A 21,644-nucleotide genomic window follows, 5' to 3' on the forward strand; every position below is an offset into this window, starting at 1 on the left:
CTCTCCACTCTTATCTCCAGCTCATTGAAGAAGGCTCTGAAGACATGGCAAAGGGTGGCGACACAGGATAGAAGGCATGTGAGTCCCTGAGTGGTCATTTGGAGGAGAGCTGTATATATCGTATATATCGCAAATGTATATATTGCAACTGATCCAAGATACAATATATACATTTCATTATGTGAAGTTACCGAAATATTGGGCTTGCTACAGCAGTGAGCCTCCCCTTATAATCAATGACTGAAGAAAGAGAAAGAAACGCTGTGGTGCAAGTATTCAAGTTTGGGTCTTTGTGGAGGTCCTTGTTGGTTGTCATAAAGAGGGAGACTCTGGGCAGCTAGAGCTAATATAAAAGCACTGGCTTTCTAATGGGGAGAAAGCTGGAGTGGGGAAGCAGTAAAAAGGGGTGAGAACCAAACGCTGCCTCTTGGACATTTTTGCATGGGCTGTTTGCTGATATGAGTCTTATATGACAACAAAGGAGGATCAAGTTAGCTAAGACCTCAAGGGAAAGTATCCGAAGCTCACAGCTACAACAGCTAGAATCTTGGGTGACCACGCTCAAGTTGTCAGCAGTGGATTGACAATGGAATAGAAGGGAGGAGTGACATTCTCTGAGGTGTGCTTTTCATCTTATTAAACTTTCTAGCCAGAAGAGACATATCGCATATGTTAAGCAAAAAGGAGTTTGTGGGAGGAGAATTCTTAGAGTTGTATAGGGAGTTCTTAAAGTAGGCTTGGCAGCCACTGGTACCACATATTTGCCAAGGGAGTGTAAACTACCTTTTTTTTTTTTCTTTTTAGGGACAGGGTCTCTTGCTCTGTTGCCCAGGCTGGAGTTCAGTGGTGTGATCATAGCTCACTGCAAACTTGACTTCTTGGGTTCAAGTAATCGTCCCTCCTCGGCATTCCAAAGTGCTAGGATTATAGGCACATGCCACCACACTTGACCCTTAATTTTTATTTCAAAAGACAGAAAGGTACATCTTACCCTTCTAATAATGTTGGGATCATTGCACTTTGCCAGTTTTCCAGCAAAAAGCTGAACTCCAAAGCTTGCAAAAACGAGCATTAATGTCAGCAAAAGAATGGAGACCTGAAAGAAATTGATGAAACGTTAAATCTCTTGGTAAAGACTAAATATTAGGTTTGGTTTAAACAGTGACATAAATAGGAATTTTAAGATAACATTGTATAAAAATCATGGGTTTTTGATGATATATTTTAACTTTTCCACCAGAGGCCATATAATTAGCCTTATGGAAGGTCAAAAGGAGAAAATTAACAAGATTTGAATTTTTAAAATGGAAACATGAATTTCATGTAAGAAAATGGAATAAGGTATTTTTGAAATGGCTTGAACTTCTCTGATTTTAAAATCAACACCTTGCTCTTTTTTATTTAATGGAAAAGAAGAAATGTTTAAATAATTTTATTTTGTCCATTTTTCTCCCAAATGGATGTGTGTATATATATATATATACACACACACACACATACACACACACACACATATATATATAATAATAATAATTATTTTTTGAGATGGAGTGTCACTCTGTCGCCTAGGCTGGAGTGTAATGGCGCAACCTTGGCTCACTGCAACCTCCACCCCCTGGGTTCAAGCAATTCTACTGCCTCAGCCTCCTGAGTAGCTGGGACTACAGGCGCCCGCCACCACGCCCAGCTAATTTGTGTATTTTTAGTAGAGACGGGGTTTCATCATATTGGTCAGGCTGGTCTTGAACTCCTGACCTCAGGCAATCCACCTGCCTCGGCCTCCCAAAGTGCTGGGATTACAGGCGTGAGCCACTGTGCTCGGCCTGGATTCATGTTTTTATTAGCAGAGCACAAATGAGCCGGACAGTGGCTTAGCTGTCTTGTAATCGTGAAGGTGTGCATTAGAAGAATGTTCTATGCACAGAGGAAAGGAGAGAATTCAGTCTTGAAAAGCAAATCTGTTAATTAACTCATGCTCCCTCTGCTGGCTGACTTCTTTGGTCTCAGCAGAGAAGAGTGACAGAGGGTAAAATTTGGGACAAGTGAACTGCACTTGTTGAATAACCTAAACATACACCTAAGTATACTAAAATCACACTGACCACCATCAGGGAAAGGCACAAATTCTCCTCTAAAATTTATTAGTGATCAAAAGATTCATGTACATTAGTCGTCAGGTGATACTTTCTTTTAATTCCAGCTGTGTGAAGAGCCACCGTTTTATGGTTTTGCATAAAGAAAACAAGAATTTTTAAACACATCTTAAAAAAAAATCAGCAATTGGGAGACTGAGGTGGGTGGATCTCCTGAGGTCAGGAGTTTGAGAGCAGCCTGGGTAACACGGTGCAGCCCCGTCTCTACTAAAACACAAAAAATTAGCTGGGAGTGGTGGCACATGCCTGTAGTCTCAGCTACTTAGGAGGCTGAGGCATGAGAATCACTTGAACCCAGGAGGTGGAAGTTGCAGTGAGCTGAGATTGCACCATTGCACTCCAGCCTGGGCGACACAGCAAGATTCTGTCTCAAAAAAAAAAAAAAAAGAAAAAAAAATCAGCAATGATATACCTCTAGTAACATCACAATCTATCTCTAAAATACATTCGTATCAACCACAACTAGAGCTGTTTTCTCATTACAGGTATGTCTCTAGAAAGCAAGATCCAAAACGAGCCTATGTAAATTAACTCATGCTTCTCATGCACAAGCAGACCTCATCAATAATAAAAAGAATCTTTTGATCACTGTTTTGTAAGGCAAAGCTCTTTCTGTAACAGATTGTGAACAATGAGCCTCTTTCTTGTTGTTTTATCTCTGGCCTTGTTTTCAGAAGACCCTAAATCAACATTTGCCCAGCTAAAAAGTACGTTTTGCCCGCTCAATCATCTTTGTAATCACTCATGACTGTAATGCTGAAGTTACTTAAAGTGGGTTATACCTATATGTTGCATTTTTAAAGTTGTTTCGTGTTAACACTCCTGAGATCTAGAGAAGAATTCTGTGCTGTACTCTTTCAAGAACACACAGAATGAAATTAGGAGCCCAAATGCATGAATTCCTAATCCCATTTGTGGAGTACACGGTGTTGAATCTTCTTATCCTTCATTTTCAGATGGGAGGAAACTAAAACCCAGAGTATAAATTAGAGTCAAGAGGTAGGACTGAAAGAGTCAGCAGATACGAACTCTTTCAAATCTCAGAGTGCTTCTCTTTAGGTGAATTAAATAAACTCCCACGCCAGAGGTGCCCATGGGTAAAGTGTTTGAAGGTGCACTGTGTTTTGTTAGTGCCTCTATAACCCTCTGGCAATAACCAAAACTATTGAATTGACCTTGATAAGCAAGACTCACTTTTTCCTCATTAGCTACTAGAGTTGGATTACTGTGAACTAGAATCAAAGGATAATTGTAACATACCAAAAAGATTTCCTTGAAGCCGCTGAAAAGTTCTCGAACAACTTTCCTCATCTGGGGCACCAGTTTGAATATGCGCAGAGGCCTCAGGCACCGAAGGACCATTAGGAGCTGAGCTCCCGATTCAGCAGGTACATTTTGAGGCATCCAACAAAGAAATATCAAGCTCACCTAAAGGGGAAAAAACAACCTCTGGAATTTATACAATTCATCTCCTGCTAGTTACATTTTCTGAGAGCGAACTGGCCACAACTTTTCATTTAGCAGAGATTCCACTCACTGGTTATACGTGCAATCTGTTAACTTTAAACAACAAACCTCATCTGGACTTGCTAGATACCTCAAAGGGAAGTCATCATGTGTATGCAGGAAAGAAATGGAGGTGTCCACACCGTGTGTGCATGTGTGTGTGTGTGTACACCAGTGCATTCTTTTAACTTACTACTCTGGAGGCTCCGCTGATGTCAGTATGGCTGGAATTGCTTTGATCAAAGTTACTGCTATTTTATCAATGATCTGCAACATGCTACCTGTTAATGATCACAATTTTCCTTGTTGTGTCTGCAAAGACAATGATTTCATGCCTTCTTGGACATACAGAAAAAATAAAAAATTCTTTGAGCCCATTTCTGTGGTTTTCCAGCCTGTTTCACTGGACAGTTGAATGGGCACCTGCTATAGCCAGGTATTTTATGCATTGGAATCAGGAGAGAGGTCCAATCACAATCACTTTAGTTGGCTTTCAACAATAAGGGGCTCATAATCAATAACATGGTTTATATGAGACAAACTTTTTTTTTTTTTTTTTAGTATAGAAGCCATAAGATTTGTGGGATGCAAACTAGGTTTGCTATGTTACACCTTATTCGTGTATGTCTCATTCATACATAAAATTGTGATTAGTGTATTTGAACAACATAACTATCCATAGATATTTATGATGCTCTTCATTTAGATTTTACATGCATGGCCCTTATTTGTATATAATGAACTATGAACTACTCTAGAGTCCATTTAAGAATTCAGTTAGGCAATCTAAACCTCTGTGACTCATACTATATCTTGCACTTATACCAAGAAATGCAGGAGATTTTACAACACCATTACATTTTTCATTTAGGAAATAACCAAAAACTTACAAGATATATAAATATGTCCATTACTCCACCAAAGTCTCTGATGACAGCAGTTGGAGTGAAAAATAAGCCATCTGCCATAATCTTCAGATTAAGCTCAATGCTCATGAATATCACAAACACATACTCAGCAATCTGAAATGGGCAAAAGGCAGTGTGGTTACAATGAACGGAAAAACGGCAGGTCAGTATTTTACCTCCTAGTTGTAAGCTGAGATTTAGCAGCGGTACCTGCAAAGTAGGTGCATGCATGACTCTTCGAAACGGGGACTCAAACATCATGGAAATGCAAGAGCAGATGGTTACGATGATCATGACCCAGTCCAGGTAAGTGACCAATCCCAGCAAATCACTGCCAAAGACCAAACAAAACTGAGAAACATAAAGGTTCCAGGAAAGGCTTCTAAGAGTTAGAGATGATGGCTTTTGTGGCTCTATCAACATGACTGGTATTTTAAAAACATCTTTCCCCAATCATCTCTTTCATAGCACTATGTAGCAAGAAGACAAAAGAGAATTTTAATATTTGTATGCAGCATAAAATAGTACATGAAAACTTCAAATGTGCATAGAAAATGAAGTTTTTAATGCTTACTAAAGTTGATGGTACTTTGTATTTTTCACAGCTCCTGTGACAGGGTCTGTTTTAGATCTGTAAGAGAACACATATATAAAATTCTGCAACACAGCAAGCATGTTTTAACTTGCTAAAAATCATATTTGCAAACATCTACCTAAAATCTCTTGTACATCCTCTCTACAATGTCCATTATAAAATATGTTAACTGTAGGTGACTCTGGAGGTCAGAGAACATTAGACGAAAGAAAAAATCCAAAGAATTTGCAGTTGATGCTTATGAAAATAAAGTTTTATGTTTCTCAAAATACTTGGTTTTAGACTTAGTGACTTTGTTCAGAATTTTCTAACATGGGTAGTACCAAATTAAATTTTGACTTTCATTTAAAAATACTCATTTAAAATCTTTGTCTTAATAGCTCAAGAATGTTCGTTCTTTGAAATTATTTAATTAAATCTCCACAATTTAAATAGACTTCTTCCTCCTGCATTTAACTGTGATGTTGTAGAATGATTATTTAGAATTTCTTGGAAGGGAGATTCATTGTTTCTACTTTCAGGAAGCCTGTGAGCACTGTCAGCGAGATTGCTTACAGTCTTTGCGTATGTGTCCCCAGTTACAACAGAGTCTTCATCAATTGTAATCAACATCAGCTGCCTTGCTGATAAAAGGGAAATTCCACCACACTAAGTGAAGTGGAGAATTAGCCATGAGATGTTAAGGTGCAGGCAGCCAACAGGATAATTCAAGATAAAAAACCTACTTCGAGAAGTGATCAAATCGATCTCTAAACTGGCATTTTCTTCCTTTACTTTGAAAACTCATGGAAGATTTTAATAATTATGACTCAGTTGTTTTAAATTGTGAAAGTCTTTATAGAAGCAGAAAGAACAATACTCTGGCAATCAAGAGACAGCCAGGTAGTAGCTGGGTCCCTGAGCAAAGCCCTCAACTTCTGCACGCTTAAATGTCCTCCTCTGTTGAAGAAGGGGGCACACAAATGACACTGAGTGGTCCCTGAAGTCTCTTCCATCCCTGAAATGTTATAATAGTTTGTATTAGTTTCCTTGAGCTGCTGTAACAAAGTACCACTGGTGCTTAAGACTGGGTGGCTTAAGCAACGTAAGTTTATTTTCTCATAGTTTTGGAGGCTGGAAATCCAAGATCAAGATACCAGCTGAGTTGGTTCCTTCTGAGGGCTGTGAGGGATAACCCTGTTCCAGGGCTGTCTCCTTGACTTGTGGACATCCGTCTTCTCCCTACGTGTCTTTGCAAGGTCTTCTCTCTGTATATGTCTGTGTCCAAATGTTCCCTTTTTATAAGGAAACCAATCATATTGGATTAGGGCCCACTCTAATGACCTCATTTTAATTTAATTAACCTGTTTAAAATTCCTATTTCCAAATATAGTCACATTCTGAGGTTCTGAGGGTTCAGACTCTACTATATGGATTTTGCTGGGGGAGAACAGTTCAGTCCATAATAGATAGCGATTATCATATGCTACTAATTAATAACAAAGAAATCAATTTACTTAAATGATGGCATCAGGGACAGTTCAACTACATAATGGGAACATGGAAAGTTTTCTCATTTCCTCCATGACTCTTAATGTCTTCGGAATATTTACTTAAAGGTACTGATATGGTTTGGCTCTGTGTCCACACCCATATCTCATCTTGAATTGTAGCTCCCATAATTCCCACGTGCTGTAGGAGGGAACCAGTCAGAGATAATTGAATCATGGGGGTGGTTCCCCAATACTGTTCTTGTGGTAGTCAATAAGTCTCATAAGATCTGATGATTTTATGAGGGATTTCTGCTTTCACTTCTCTCTCATTCTCTCTTGTCTGTGCCATGTAAGATGTGCCTATTGCCTTCCACCATGATTGTGAGGCCTCCCCAGCCATGTGGAACTGTGAGTCCAATAAATTTCTTTTTCTTTATAAATTACCCAGTCTCGAGTATGTCTTTATCAGTAGTATGAAAATGAACTAACACAGGTATGCTTGACAAAAATCCATTTCATCCATTAGTTGCCCGTCAAACTTGGCTTAGGTGTCCACAAATACAGTGTCTTCAGCATTCACCCTACTGATGGCTTCGTACACATTTCTTCCATGTTGGTAGAGTAGAGACAGCGGACAGTGGGTTTCCTTCATATAACAGTTGGTAATGAAAGCACTAGTCAACTTTACATTATTCTCCAATAAACCAATTGAGGTATTTTTACCACAAAGAAACTACAAGCCTGATGGAAGACATGGACAATGACCTTCATTTCACCATGTCCTTTAGTCTCCTTTCGTCTCAGTATTTCCAAAATAAAATATGGAGTTAATAATGCCGATATAAATGTATCAGGAAACTGCTAAAATGCACAAACAAAAATGGCTGTATTGTGTTTTATCAACGCGAGTTTTCTATAAATGTTAACTACTTGCGACCTTTGTTTGTTTTCCACCTGGTCGGGTGTTCAGCAAAAAGGAGCAGCATGATTAATTAGTCCACAGTTTATTTTGTGACCCCATTAGGATTACATGTTCCTTCTTCTTCATATGACAACACCCCTGCTGTTTGCATGGCTCAGGCCAAACACCTGGCTGAAATGAAGTGTACTACTTACACGTTGAAGCGTGCTCGGACCACCACCCGGCAAAAGTTTCTGAACCTGTGTTCTCTCCCGACGATGAACAGGGGCTTATCGAAGTATGGGTGGTTCTCTCTGAGTTCCTCTTCTTGCACTTTCCTTGGAGGAGAAATTCGTGGGAGAATAAGGCTAAGGGAAATGTTGTCATTCCCAAATGAGAGCCATGGAACACTGCAGCAACCTGTACCTTTTCATCTCTGCTTGCTCCTTTTTCTCCTGAATCATCTTTATCTCACTGTCTTCTCTCTGTGCATTTCTGTATCTCACCGTATTGGAATGCTAGAAATAAATTAAAAGGGGGTATGTTAAAATAGGAGGGTTTTGAATGCAAAATATATTATCAGTTAAAAAAATTAAAACCACTATCTCCCTCGATATAAAGTCTAAATATTAATTATATATATTTACTGTTAAACATATATTTATACTAAATGTATATTTTATAATATGTATATTTATACTAAATGTATAGTTATAATATGTATATTTACACTAAATGTGTATATTTACAATAAATATATTTACACTATATATTTACAATAAATATATATCTATGAGTTGTACATATTTACAATAAGTATGTATATTTATACTAAATGTATATATTTACATTAAATATGTATACTTAAACTAAATGTATATATTTACATTAAATATGTAAATTTACAGTATATATAATACGATTAAATATATATCTTTAATGGCCACAGTCTTCATAGCAAGAGTATTTTTTCCTCTGAAAAGTAATTCATTCAGCACATATTGACTGAAATCCCATTATGTGCCCGGCACTGTTCTAATGTGTGGGATATGGCAAGTGGAAACAAAATATCCTTGTTCTCATAGGATGTTCTAGTAAGTGGGAAACAGATAAAAAATAATTCAAAATAAGTATATTAGAGGATGCTGAGTGATCTGATTTTTAAAAAAAATCACAGTGGGTGAGAGGAACAGAGAAGCATTCACAGGCTAGAAGATTGTGATTTTAAGTGAACAGGTCAGGGTAGACCTCAATATGAAGGTGCTATCTGAGGAAAGACTAGAAGGATGTGAGGGTATAGGTTGTGGTAGGGCTGCAGACATGTGTTCTTCCACAGCTGGGAGCAGGCCCGGCATGTCTACACATGGAACAGCCAGAATGCCAGTGTAGGTAAATCTAAGAGAGGTGAGCAGGCCATGCGGGCCCTTCACAGCCCTTTAGATGGACCCCATGGAAGGTGCAGGGCCAGAGTTCCAGTAACTCAGTAGATTTTATAGAAAGCTCTCCTTAGACTTAATTATCTGTGTCTGCTCTCATTCAGAATAAGTGAAAAAGTTAAAATTCTCTAATTTAAATCTCCCCTTTGTGGGAGAAAAGACCTTATAAGAATTTATTGGAAATGATCAGAACCCCATGACATTTTGCTATGGAGAAGGTGGGAGATGGATTTTGCTCTACTTTTGCTCTACTTTTTTTGCTCTACTTCTAGATGAAAGATAGGGTAGGAAGTCTCTGAAGAAGTAAGCTCTGGCATTTAGACTATTCAAACAGGGCCTTTGCTGTCTATGTTTAAACACGTTATTTTCAAAGACACGTTCTGATTTGATTCTTAAGTAGGTTGTACATTTCGGTTGAAACGTATTGATGGCGCTTTGAATGAGGGTTGCCTCTTTGACTTTTTACCTGAAAATGTTCTCCATGCAATATGGCTGACTCTGCAATTCTAAGTGCACAGGCCATGTGTTGGATTTGATGGCAATTCCATGTCAACAATATGGTAGCCAATCAGATAGAGCTCTGGATATTAAAAATCATGGCAGTAACAGATCTTGTGCCAACTAGAACCATGTCTATAGGGTACTGGTGATACCAGGCGTTCTCATTGCTAACTTCTAGCTCTTGATTTTGCCTGGAACACTTAATAAAAACCATCTACTCAGACTAAAACACACAAGTGTCTAAAGAATGAAAGCAGATGTAGTAGGCCAACACTCCAAAAACTCAAGAAATAAGAGGTCAGTGGTGAAAAAGAGAAAAACAAAATAACCCCAAGGCTTTGCTAACTTTCTCTTGCTAGCCCTCCTTTCTCAAGTGCCATCCTTGACTCTGAACATTCAAGACTACTTTTTTAGCCAGTTCATCCAGATTCAACCTAAGGCCTGTCTTTTAATCAGGACTTCATAATTACAGTTATTTAATATGCCTTTCCTTTCACTGTAATCTTTGCATGGTATAGCTGCTGGGCCATCTAACGCTTGGCTTCTATGCATTTTTTTCGTGGCTCCTTCATTTCATTTGGGTCTCTGGGATAACGCAGAGGGGTCTACGATAACCATCATCTCTAAAATTCCCAGCCCCCAAATCCCCACCTTTGATTTCTTTACATAACTTCATTTCACTTTACATTACAAAACAAATCTGTCACAGTAATGAAGAGATGATGGAAAATAAAAATAAATCACTCCAGAAATTCCCTTATATTTTTACGAACCATCTGTCTCCTATTCTAAAATTTAAGCTCCAGGAGGGCATTGAGTCTATCCTATTTCCCCACTGCTCCTCATTCCTTAGAACAGGACCCAGCACATAACAAACACTTGATAACTATTTATAGAGCTAGTAAATAAATACATGGCCTAGAGTCTTTCTTGGGAAATACTAGTTAGTCTTTGACAGAAAAATTCTTCTAGAAATAAAATTTCACTTCCTCATATAAAAGCCCTGAAATTATAGACCCTTGATCTAGATTCTAGAATATTTGATTCTTAGGGAATATTCAAAGTCAATGATGCAAATCAAACCTATCTAAAATGCTTAAAGTGTCTTTAATTTCAAGTCAAATGCAACTGATATGACACTTTTGTGTTACAATTTTAACTAAGACATGTGCTTTGTGTGGGATGACTGGAGTTTTCTGCTGTTAACAGTTACTTCTGGTACTTGGCTACATAATTCATATCCTGAGTTTCCTGATTCCCTCTGGTATGAAGTCTTAAGGAGACATGCGAATGCGGCAGAAAGACTCCGGCACTGACACTGTCTAAGCAGTCATTTAAATACATTTTCATAATCACGCTTCTGAAATCCAAAGCACTGCTTACAACTTACATCTTGAGTCAAAGTTTCAAGAGATTTTCCCCTGCTGATCCTCTGGCTGTTTGATCCATGTCTTAGTGACCTAAAACAACCACAGTCACTGGTTAATACATTTCACGATCAAACCCTCCTTTCAAGCAGTGACCATGGTAAATTCAAAATAAAACACTTTTTCTGCTACAACACCACAAATGCCTATGATTTCTTTTCGTAGCAGAAGCTTATACTCTTTCCAAATGTCTTTGATCCCATCTAACAAAATTCAGAATTTTTCCTTCTGATCTTAAAAGTGAGAATTTGGCCATCTCCAAGGAAAAGGATTGTGAAGTAGAGATGTTTTTGAATCTTTGGATCTGAGTAGGTGTTTCATTGTTGTAACAAACAGCAAATAGAACTCGATTCCTCAGCCGTGCCTGTCTGGCAGCCAGGGCTGACAGCGGTGGCTGTGTACAGCAACCATTTCCTGTAAAACCCCCTCTTTTTTTACAGTCGCTGAAGCCCTGTCTTTCCGAGTATTTACCTGCGCTCTTGGCGGATATGATGCTGCACGCTGAGGATTGACCTCTCCTTTGCCGGCTGCCCCTCGAATGATCCACTCAGCATGCGCTGTCGGGTGCAAGCTCTAGGAACAAAAAAAGGAGCCCAAGATAAATGCATGGTTTGTACACTTGAGATGAATAATACATAAGTGCTCATTACTTTTATTATTTTAAAGGCAACACCAATGAAAACAAAATACAGCAAATAACGTATAATTATAAAGGAAAATGAACTTTACGTTCTGTGTCAAGAACACTTACAAAGCGGAAGTGTCACGGCTTTGAAGAACGGCTGGAAAATAAACAGAAAGCTCCCCTCTTGCCCCTCCTCCTTCTGCCTCCTCCCTCCTCTCCAAAAATAATGGTAGAGCTTCTATCAGGAGGCCATAAGAAGGAAGGCCAGCCTACCCACAGTGATAGGGTTTGGCTGTGTCCCCACCCAAATCTCATCTTGGATTCCCACGTATTGTGGGAGGGACCCGGTGGGAGGTAATGGAATCATGGTGGCAGCTCTTTCTTGTGCTAGTCTCGTGATTGTGAATTAGTCTCACCAGATCTGATGGTTTTAAAAGGGGGAGCTTCCCTGTACAAGCTCTCTTGTCTGTTACCATATGAGATGTGCCTTTCACGTTCTGCTATGATTGTGAGGCCTCTCCAGCAACATGGAACTGTAAGTTAATTCAGCCTCTTTCTTTCGTAAATTGTCCAGTCTCAGGTACGTCTTTATCAGCAGCATGAAAACAGACTCATACACACAGGCAATCATGATGTCGGTTTTGAATTTAAACAAGGTTTCTAATAAACGCCCTTTGGGAAGGATTTGTCCACTCAGGCTCCTGGAATGATGAAATATATGTTCCAAGGAGATTTTGCAGAACTTTAGGAAAACATAAAGTTTAGAAGCAAAAATGAGTCATAAAGAGCAGTAACTAAAGCTGGAATTATGCACAACGATGTAAACATACTTAACATGACTGAACTGTACACTTAGAAATGGTTTAGATGGCAAATGTTATGTGTTGTTTTTAAAATCACAGTTCTAAAAAGAAAGGCACACAGTTTTTGGAATTATTACCTACAGAAACCTCAGTCTGAAGCTTGCAGCTTACTGGTAACCAGTTACCACTTGTTTAAACCATGGAGACTTTTAAAAACATGTTCTCTTTGGACCATAACTGGACTTGTGTTAATTTCAGATTTGCTAATGAGTGAAGACAACTGGGTGGCCTAACACCTGTGGTATGAACGATTTTGGTGAGAAAAAAAATTATTCTCCAGAAAATTTTCTCCAACTGGGAATGACAGGAATTCCCTTGAGATAGTTGGTAAGTGGCAAGAAAATAACACAAGGGATTAAAAGACTTGTGTGCCAGAAGTTACATTGCTATGAACCAGTTGGGTGATCTTTGGGCCCAACTTCCTTATTGGTAAAATGAAGAGAAAGGCTTGCTCTGAAAGACAGCTCACAGGTTGAAAATGCAATGATTTTATCATATGCAAATCTAATGATACTCTATTTGCTCAACACCTGAACATATAATTCTGTCATTTTTTACATATAATTTTCATATTTAATATGTTTCTTAAGATGCATTTGTTGAATGGCTTTGAATAATATGATTACTGTCTGTCTCAGAGTTAAGATCTTTGAGAAAAGGATTTGTATGTGCTTAGCACACTTAAAATAGCAGTGCTTATGATACATGTATAATAGAAGCATTTTTAAGTACTTAAATATAACACGTATTACAGAAGAACTTATTATATAATAATACATCATATAAGAACTTATTATATAATAATACATTATATAAGAACTTATTAAATATGTCATATTTAAGTCCTTAAAAATGCTTTTAATGTGGATGAAGATAATTATGGTGAATATCCATGAAAAACCATATAAATTCACTGAATGTAAATGTATTCTTGGAAACAAACCCCAAATAATCATTATTTTTCATTTACAGCATGAAGCAACTTTTCTACAGATGCATAAATATGTCTAAAGAGAACATTCTGAAAAATATCACTCCATTATACAAGGAGACCACTGGCCACACACAGGTTCCTGGTGGATGAGGGAAGGACAGCAGATGGAAGTTATAAACCTGAGACTGGATGGTAGATGCAGGAGCAAGGGAAGGGAATAGAAAGGAAGTTTTATAACCCTTTGGCCTGGAGCTGACCTGGACATTGAAACAGGTATAGAAAGATGCCCACGATAGGATGTTTCTGCATAATGAAACAGCCTTGTACTGCCTAAGCCATTGTCACTTTCCTTGGCCATGTAAGAAATTTTGCTATTTTGGAAAATAACAGTGTTGCCAGAAAGCTATGAACTTCAGTTGGACACAATCATACCTGCTAAGAGGTTACATGTACTCTAATCCAATGTGCCCAGGTTCATACAAAAGGATGGTAGAAGTTTGCTTTATTATTTTTAAAGGAAATACAATGTTACCATAGATAAGCATATACAGTAAGGCAAACCATGAAATACCAAATAGTGTTTTAACATGCACAATATAATGACAGACTGATACAAATGGGTTCTGAAAAGTAACATGAAATGAAAAATGAATATTTCACCTATGTGAAAGCACAAAAAAATGACTTGTTTTATACTCCATGTTCCTACAGTATGTTATTAACCAAGCTTGTTTAATGCTTACGGCATTTTGTTATCATTAGTTATTCCCCTTACTAGGCTGTGAGGTGATTAGGGACCACTTTATCACTCAGCCTCCCATTCCTAGGAAGTTCAGTTCCTGGCCCTCAGGCTGCCTGCTGAACAGAATGAGTAAGTGAAAAGGTGGGGAGGGGTGAGTAGGGAGAGTAGCATCAGGTGCATGGGGACTGTGTGACCCCATCCCTAACTTGCTAGTCTCTCACGGTTCAAAGAAGTCCACCCTGCAGTGCAGCTGCTGATGGAAAGTTCTGCCTTTTTCTGGAAGCCTAATGGAGAAGATGAGTTGAGAAAACATAAGCTTTAGAAGCACACACTTCTGACTTCAGCTTTTATAAGTTGTGGGACCTTAGACAGGTGATGTGCTTTCTCTGAGCCTCCATTTCTCATATGTAAAATGTAGAGAACAATAATGCCTTTCCTTCTGACTTCACAGGGAGTTGGAAGAAGTAAAGATGATTATGAATGTGATAGCACTTTGGAAACATCAACACTTTCTTTGAATTTTAGTTGCTATTATTTCCTGTTGTATCTTGTCCTGTGTCATGGTGGATGTTATAACACTCTACATAGCACTGGGGACTGAGCAGCAAGTTTGGCAGAGGATAATAGCAGAAGCTAAGTCTTTTGTGTTCTGACTGATAGTGATGTCCACTGTGGACCCATGCCTCCACCCTCAGAAAAGATACTGCATTGTTATCCCAAACCGAATGTTCTCTGGAATGAACGTCCATAATGGTATTGTGGCAGGCAGGTTTCTCAGATTACCCTGATGACCTCTGGCTCCTGGGTTTCACGCCCTTGGGTACTTACTTCCCTCCCCTTGAATGTGGGTGGCACTTAGTGACTTCCTGTTAAGGAGCAGAAGAATGGGAGAGGTTGCAGAACACTATGACTTCTGTCTTCCTAGAGCTCTCTCTCTCTCTCTCTCTCTCTCTCATGCTGACTTGCTCTTGCCCTCTTGTTTGCTTGCCCTGGTGAAGCAAGCTGCATTTTGTGAGGTGCTCTGTGGAGAGTTCTCCTTGGGGAGGAATGAAACCAGCTGGACCTGAAGCCTTCACATCACAGCTCACAAGGAACTGAATCCACTAATAACCATGCGACTGAGTGGGGCTCTTCCCATTCAAGTCCAAATGCATGTAGCTTGGACAGAGACATGACTAAGTGATGCCCAGATTCCTGACTAAAACTGTGAGATGAAAAACGTGTCATTTAAATCACTTCAGTTTTGGTGTAATTTGTCATGCAGCAATAGATCACGAATGCAGTTACCATCACTGCCTTAAAAAGACTAAGCCTAATGTGCAGTGTGGCTTACAAAGCCCTGTTTAGACTCCCTCTAACCTCCCTTTCTGGTCTCGTCTTTACCAGGAGGAACCTCATTCTCTCCATGCCATTTTCTTTGGTCTTTTATATTCGTCACATATGCCATGCTCCAAAGAGCTCCAAGAGAGCAGGCATTGTCTTTACAATTGTTCATGATTATTTCTCAGCTCTTATCCACAGTAGGTGCTCAATAAATATTTGTGGAATGAATGAACCTTGAAATTCTGTGAAGATCAAATATTTTCTTTTTTGATCACTCCATGCTTCTGAAGCATGAAAATCATCACGGACAAAACAGCATGTGTTTAAAATATACTTTTGAAAGGGGCAAGTTAAATAATCTTAATTTTATCTCAAGTTAGAATATGATGCCACTCAGGAATAATGGGCTGCATACCTACGCTAGAAGAGACAGTAATGAAAAAAAAAAAGACATTGCACCTTACAACTGAAAAATGCATAAATCTTTCTCTACGTTGTATGTGAAAGCTATTACGGAAGCCTGAAAGCCAACGTGGAAGCAGAGCAGGCTGTAGCAGGTGAACTTATTTCTATTCCTTTAACTGGAGATCAGATCTGTTGCTGGGAACGTGGTCTCCATATACCTCCTCTTATAGGAATCGAATACTTGCAAGCCACACTAGTGAATAACTACAAAATTTGAGACTTCTAATATTTTATATAAGAAATGAGATGCATACATCTTTAAAGTTACCAAGTAATGGACCTACGCAGAAGGAGAAATACTCGAATATTCCATTTGTTTATATTTTGCCACTTTTCATTTTTCATTAGGGTTGAGATGCCTTTTGGTCTCACATAAGCACAAACGAGGTACGTTTTCAGGAAGAAAATGTTCATTTATTTGTCATCCAGAGTAAGAGCAAAGCTAATGGTGCTGGAAAAATACTGTGATCTTCAGGGACAGTCTCACTTTTCTTAGGGGAAAGACTGGGTAGTGTCAGGTATCAAGGTTCTTAACATCTTCCCTAGATCTCTTCATAATGGCAAGTACTAGAAGGCCACTTTTTTAGGAACTCCATCTAGTGGCTTAATATAAAATATTGGCCTGCCTCCTTGGCTTCTGCAACTGGGAGGCACAAGACTTCAAGTGTCTGGTGAAAAATAATGAAGTCTTTTGTCTTGTCTGAGTGAGGAAATTCTGCATTATGCAGGCATATGTAATCCCTTTATTCCTGTTCCCTGGAGGAGAATTACAGTGAGGCATTTTCCTTTTCCCAGTTGGGGTTAATGTTATGCCCTCTCTACCTTTGAAAGTAAAACAAGATGAGGACCCCTGAGGATGATTCAAATGTGGGAATATTCTTCAGCAAACACACATTCCCAGTTGCAAAAATATTACCCCTGGTTTCTTGCCAAGCCTTTGAGGAAAAAAAAAAAATGAAAGATTGATCCTTTTTTTTCCCCCTGCATTGCCTTTGTGCTGTGGAATTTCAATTGCTCCTTATATGACAGCCATATATATATATAATCTTTTATGGAGGTTGGGGAAAGAGAATCATGTCTTGAAATTGTCTCTATTTTTCTTGACATTTCTCCATCTAAAATATTTTAAAATTGGCCCAAAGATTATGGCTATAAGAGAGATCTTTGGAGCTTTATTAGCCTTTAAACACCACTAGTTGTTTATAGACACAGTAGCAGGGGGTCCCCGGTTCGTTTCTTCTTTGTCTCCATGTCTTCTTTCTTAATGTCCCAGAACAAGGGTGTGGGAAAAGCCTATACATTCTGTAATGAAAGGGAGAGGCCTATGAGTCTTCGAATTACTTTCACTCATTATAGAAAAGTTAGATTACACAATGCCATCTGGTATTAAATGTAATTACCATCTGAAGGAACGGCAGTATAACTTTGCAGAGCATTCCATTTGAGGGATTTTGCTCAAATCTTGAACTCCACAAGTAATACATTTGAAAGTATTATCCGAGGTTGGTTAATGTAATGTAATCACATTAGCAGACAACAGGAAAATGGTCTTTCAGTGGTAATTATGTAAAACTATGACTGTATAACTAAGAGAATAGATAATGAGTATTTCCTGGAAATGGCTCTTACCTGACTCCACTAGAGTGACAATGTGATCTTCCCAAGTAGAGACAACAGCGGATGCTAATGGGTGAGCTCGTCGGTAATGGCCTCTTGCTGAGATGAGGAAAAAGCTGCATTTTTATCCTAGTGGATACCCCACTCCTTTGTGAGTCAGCCCTGTCCCGAGTAAGTGGATCTGGCTTTTTCATAGCAACCGCGGGTTAGTTCTTCCCAATCTTGTGTTATTCACAAAAATGTTTTCATAGAAAGGCATGTAAATACATGGGCGACCAGAACTTCATTGTAGGCAGAAAATAAAATAAACCTTGAATGTCTTTATCTTATGCACTTATACCCATACTATAAACAAAAAAGAAAAATTAACTCATGAGAAATCCATGCCTTTAGTGCATCTATTAAATTTCAGCATTAAAAATGTCTGCAACCCCGCATCATTCACTGGGATTCAAATTTAGTAACCCAACTACTGACTCAGAAATGTGCAGATTACAATGCAAAGGCTGAACTTTTTACTACAATAAGGAAGTGAGATTTTGTAAATGTTGCAGAAACTGCACTGGCCAATTTTCAGCAGATATGTATTCCATTTTTTCTTTACTACTTTACTCTCCGGTGATAAAATAACAAAAGAAAGACCTTGTTAAAATATCTTCCTGTCTCCATAGTTTTATCTTTCCCAGAATGCCATATAGCTGGAATCATATGGTATGTAGACTTTTCAGACTGACTTCTTTCACTCAGTAGCATGCATTGATGTTTACACTATGTCTTTTCATGATGATAACTCATTTCTTTTCCATGCTGAATAATTATTCCACTGTCTGGATGTACCATAGTTTGCTTATCCATTCTCCTACTGAAGGATATCTTGGTTGCTTCCAAGTTTTGGCAATTATGAATAAAGCTGCCATAAACATCAATGCATGTCTATGGAGACACATATCTATGTATTTCTATGTTCATTTCTATGTCTGTGGAAACAGTAAAAAGATCATTGGTTGCCAGGGTTTGTGGGGAGGGAGGAATGAATAGGTGGAGCGCAGAGGATTTTTAGAGCACTGAAATTACTCTGTATGATATTATAATGGTAGATATACGTCCTCATATATTTGTTCAAACCCACAGAATGTACTACTCTAGGAGTGAACCCTAGTGTAAACTACAGACTTGGGGTGATAGTGAGGTGACAGTGTAGGTTCATCAATTGTAACAACTGTACCACTCTGATGGGGATGTTGATAGCTGGGGAGACTGCCTGCGTGGGGGCAGAAGGTACATGGGAAATCTCTGTACCTTTGCTGTATTTTGCTGCAAACCTAAAACTGTTCAAAAAATACTCTATTAAAAAAATCCTCCCACATCTGTTTGGTAAAACTCAATAGTAGCCCTTCTAATCCATAACACTATTATCATCACTTTTGGGTTTATCCAAAAACAATCTATAAATCATATGCTATCTCATAAAATATATTTTGATTACCACAAATCAGGTACTATCTAAAAATGTATTTATATTATTTTTGTTTTAGTTATATTTTGCCACTTTTAAATATTTACTATTTTATGTTTTATGCAAAAACATATGCCTACACATCTTGTCTCCTTAGTTTATGGTTGTCTGAATACAGTTAATTTTCGTCTATCTACTTAGTTTATTTCCAAATAGTCTTTCAACTAACCTACTAGAGTTTTTAAGTGTCAGGAAAACCTTAAGAAAAAGCCAACAATAAGCAGCCAGGCTTAATAGAATTACAAAGATAAATATTTATGACATTCATTTTCAATACTCTATTTTCTTAAAACTTGGGATTATTCATACCAAATGCTAATAAAAAAATCGCTGCTATCTCAGGGGTTGCCGCAAACCCTAGGCTGCAAGGGTCTCTGTCCTTTCTCTCATCTGTAGGGTCAGTCCAGCACCTTGCCTTTCCACTGAGAAGCCCAGCTCAAAGGTCTAGGGGACGCTGTAAGGCACTCGGGCCCTTCCAGTAGCGTAAAGGGTGTCTTGCTAGTTCTGCCCAGAATGCAGAGCTGCAGAGAAATAACACGACCTTATCCAAAGTTGCTGAATAGCTGGCTAACCTATGGAACAATAATTATGAAAGGAGAACTTTCCAAATGGGAAAAAGCAAATGGTGTGAAATGCCTGGCATGTGAAAGACACTACAGAGATATTTCTTGAGTGAATGCGTGAATTCTTAGGGGCACTTTCTTTCAGGAAAGAAATCCAGCTAATGTCATTTACATAACTGCAGATTAATAAATACATAGTGATTTTTTATATATGTAAGTAGTATATTGTATTTATAGTCATTAAATGATTCTTTTAAAATGATGAATAAGAGAAATACTAACTCTATGTCTTTTATTAAATCCATTTAATTTCTGTATTAAGTAGCATTAAGGACTATTCCTTAAGACTTAAACAATTATTAATATAAGTGCATAGTAAAGAAAGTTACGTTATAAAACCAAACGTCAGAATGCAAACATCATGTGAGACTGAGCATTCGAAAGGTTATAAAGATACGGTCCTCGCTAAGGAGGTACTCATGGCCAACCACAAAAAGATGGAACTTTCTAAAATAATGTAAAATGTTTAATTATTTTGACATTTCTCTATTCATTCAGCCTTGCAGGAATGATAATGCATTTCTGCTCAATTTCAGGGCTTTGAATGAGAGGAAATCTCAACAAAGGTAGTGACGCTTTTGAAAGCACATTGCTATTTGTTTTTGATTTCGCCTGATGCAGAGAAAAGGTCACTGCCTTTTGAAAAGAAGCTTTCCTTAGTGGAGCTGAATGATATAGTCTAAGTCAGAACAACAAATTTAATAGCAATCTTGGATTTTATAATTCAGGTAGTGGAACATCCTCTCTCTCACAGTCCTCTTCAGATAAGTCTTATAAAACAATGACACAGATGCCTGTTTGTGCCAAGTGAATCATCTGCATTTTAGCATGGGCCGGTAGCCTCAAGTTCTGTATAAATGGCCCACTTTTTTTTTTTCTCATCAAAGAGTTCTAAAATATATTAAAAATTCATTTCTATTTCTCAAAACATCAATTAATTTTAAAAAGTACAACAACATGAATTAAAGATGATTATACATAGAAATGGGTGATTCTACCTGTGAATCACATACCTCAGGCTCTAGGGCCCTTCCTCTCTGAAAGACTTCTTCCTCTGTGGGCTGGAATTTCCTGTTCATAGTAATGTATATAACATACTTTCTGCTAGAATAATGTGGATCCTGTTTCAAATGGAAGATGGATATTTGGAAATGTGGGTCCCCCCTGAGAACTAAGACCCCTGGCAGCTCTCCAGCTTAATTTCCAGGGCTGAGAGCTGAGGGCTCTGCATCAATATGACTTGACTTGTCCAGGAAGGTAAAGCTGTTAACCAGTCAGCAACTTCATTGTTGATTTCAGGCACTTCCTCCAAATTCATTTATCTGAACTATAGACTGCTGGGCCAACCAACCCGTTTCTCCAGACAATAGGTCACTCAACTGGTCAAGCTAGTCACATACAAATAATTGGTATTCATTAGGATGTTTTGTCAAGACTCTACCCAATGGGGATCAATCCAAAACTTAAAAAAAAAAACACTATAAAAATCAGTTGTATTTGTTTGTTACAGTTGTGTCTGGTTAAAAATCTAAAAGGCACACACAAAAAAATAAATTTCATATGTGAAGAGGACATCATAAGGTCACCATTTGCTTTTCTTCTCTTAGATCACCCAAGTCAAGAAGGAGAATGAAAACAGAAGGGCAAACTCCCTGTAAAGAATGGATTACTCAGATGTTGAACCAAAGCCGAGGGAAAGAACATGGAAAGCAGTGGAGAGGCACCAGGCAAGTCACTTTCCCTTCCTGGTCCTCAACCACAGCACTGCCATCTTCAGAACAGTAACTATTACTTGTCCACATCAGGCATCTTCAATACTCCTCAACTCATACCAAGAATTCTGCCCAATCTCAAATAGACCTCCATCCTCCAAACACTGAAACCCAAACCCAAAACCTTACATATATCCACCTCTGACCTATCCCTTCTGAGACATTATGAAAACAAAGTGGCAGTTTCCTTTACTGGAATAAGTATTAAATTTCACTTTGCTTGGTCAATAGATTATTCAGACAACCTTTTTAAGGTAGATCAGAA

The 21,644-nt window shown here is 38.3% G+C and overlaps 1 protein-coding gene across 6 annotated transcripts in view; it reads right to left on the reverse strand.

Moving 5' to 3' along the window:
• NALCN (sodium leak channel, non-selective) overlaps nt 1-21,644 on the reverse strand; it is a 342,682-nt gene that overhangs the window by 43,868 nt on the left and 277,170 nt on the right. For 4 of the 6 annotated variants that reach the window (XM_009192178.4, XM_009192179.4, XM_009192180.4 and 1 more), the window contains 10 exons: nt 17,481-17,567; nt 11,371-11,472; nt 10,863-10,932; nt 7,962-8,053; nt 7,751-7,873; nt 5,142-5,198; nt 4,778-4,898; nt 4,550-4,681; nt 3,414-3,581; nt 992-1,096 (listed from right to left, as the gene is read on the reverse strand). In XM_009192178.4, coding sequence (XP_009190442.1) covers nt 992-1,096; nt 3,414-3,581; nt 4,550-4,681; nt 4,778-4,898; nt 5,142-5,198; nt 7,751-7,873; nt 7,962-8,053; nt 10,863-10,932; nt 11,371-11,472; nt 17,481-17,567 — 1,057 coding nt within the window. The remainder of the gene's footprint in view (nt 1-991; nt 1,097-3,413; nt 3,582-4,549; nt 4,682-4,777; nt 4,899-5,141; nt 5,199-7,750; nt 7,874-7,961; nt 8,054-10,862; nt 10,933-11,370; nt 11,473-17,480; nt 17,568-21,644) is intronic. The other 2 variants (XM_021929744.2, XM_003914045.4) reach the window with 1 other exon arrangement.

This window comes from Papio anubis, chromosome 15 (genome assembly GCF_008728515.1).
Source record: "Papio anubis isolate 15944 chromosome 15, Panubis1.0, whole genome shotgun sequence".
In the NCBI taxonomy this organism is placed as follows: domain Eukaryota; kingdom Metazoa; phylum Chordata; class Mammalia; order Primates; family Cercopithecidae; genus Papio; species Papio anubis.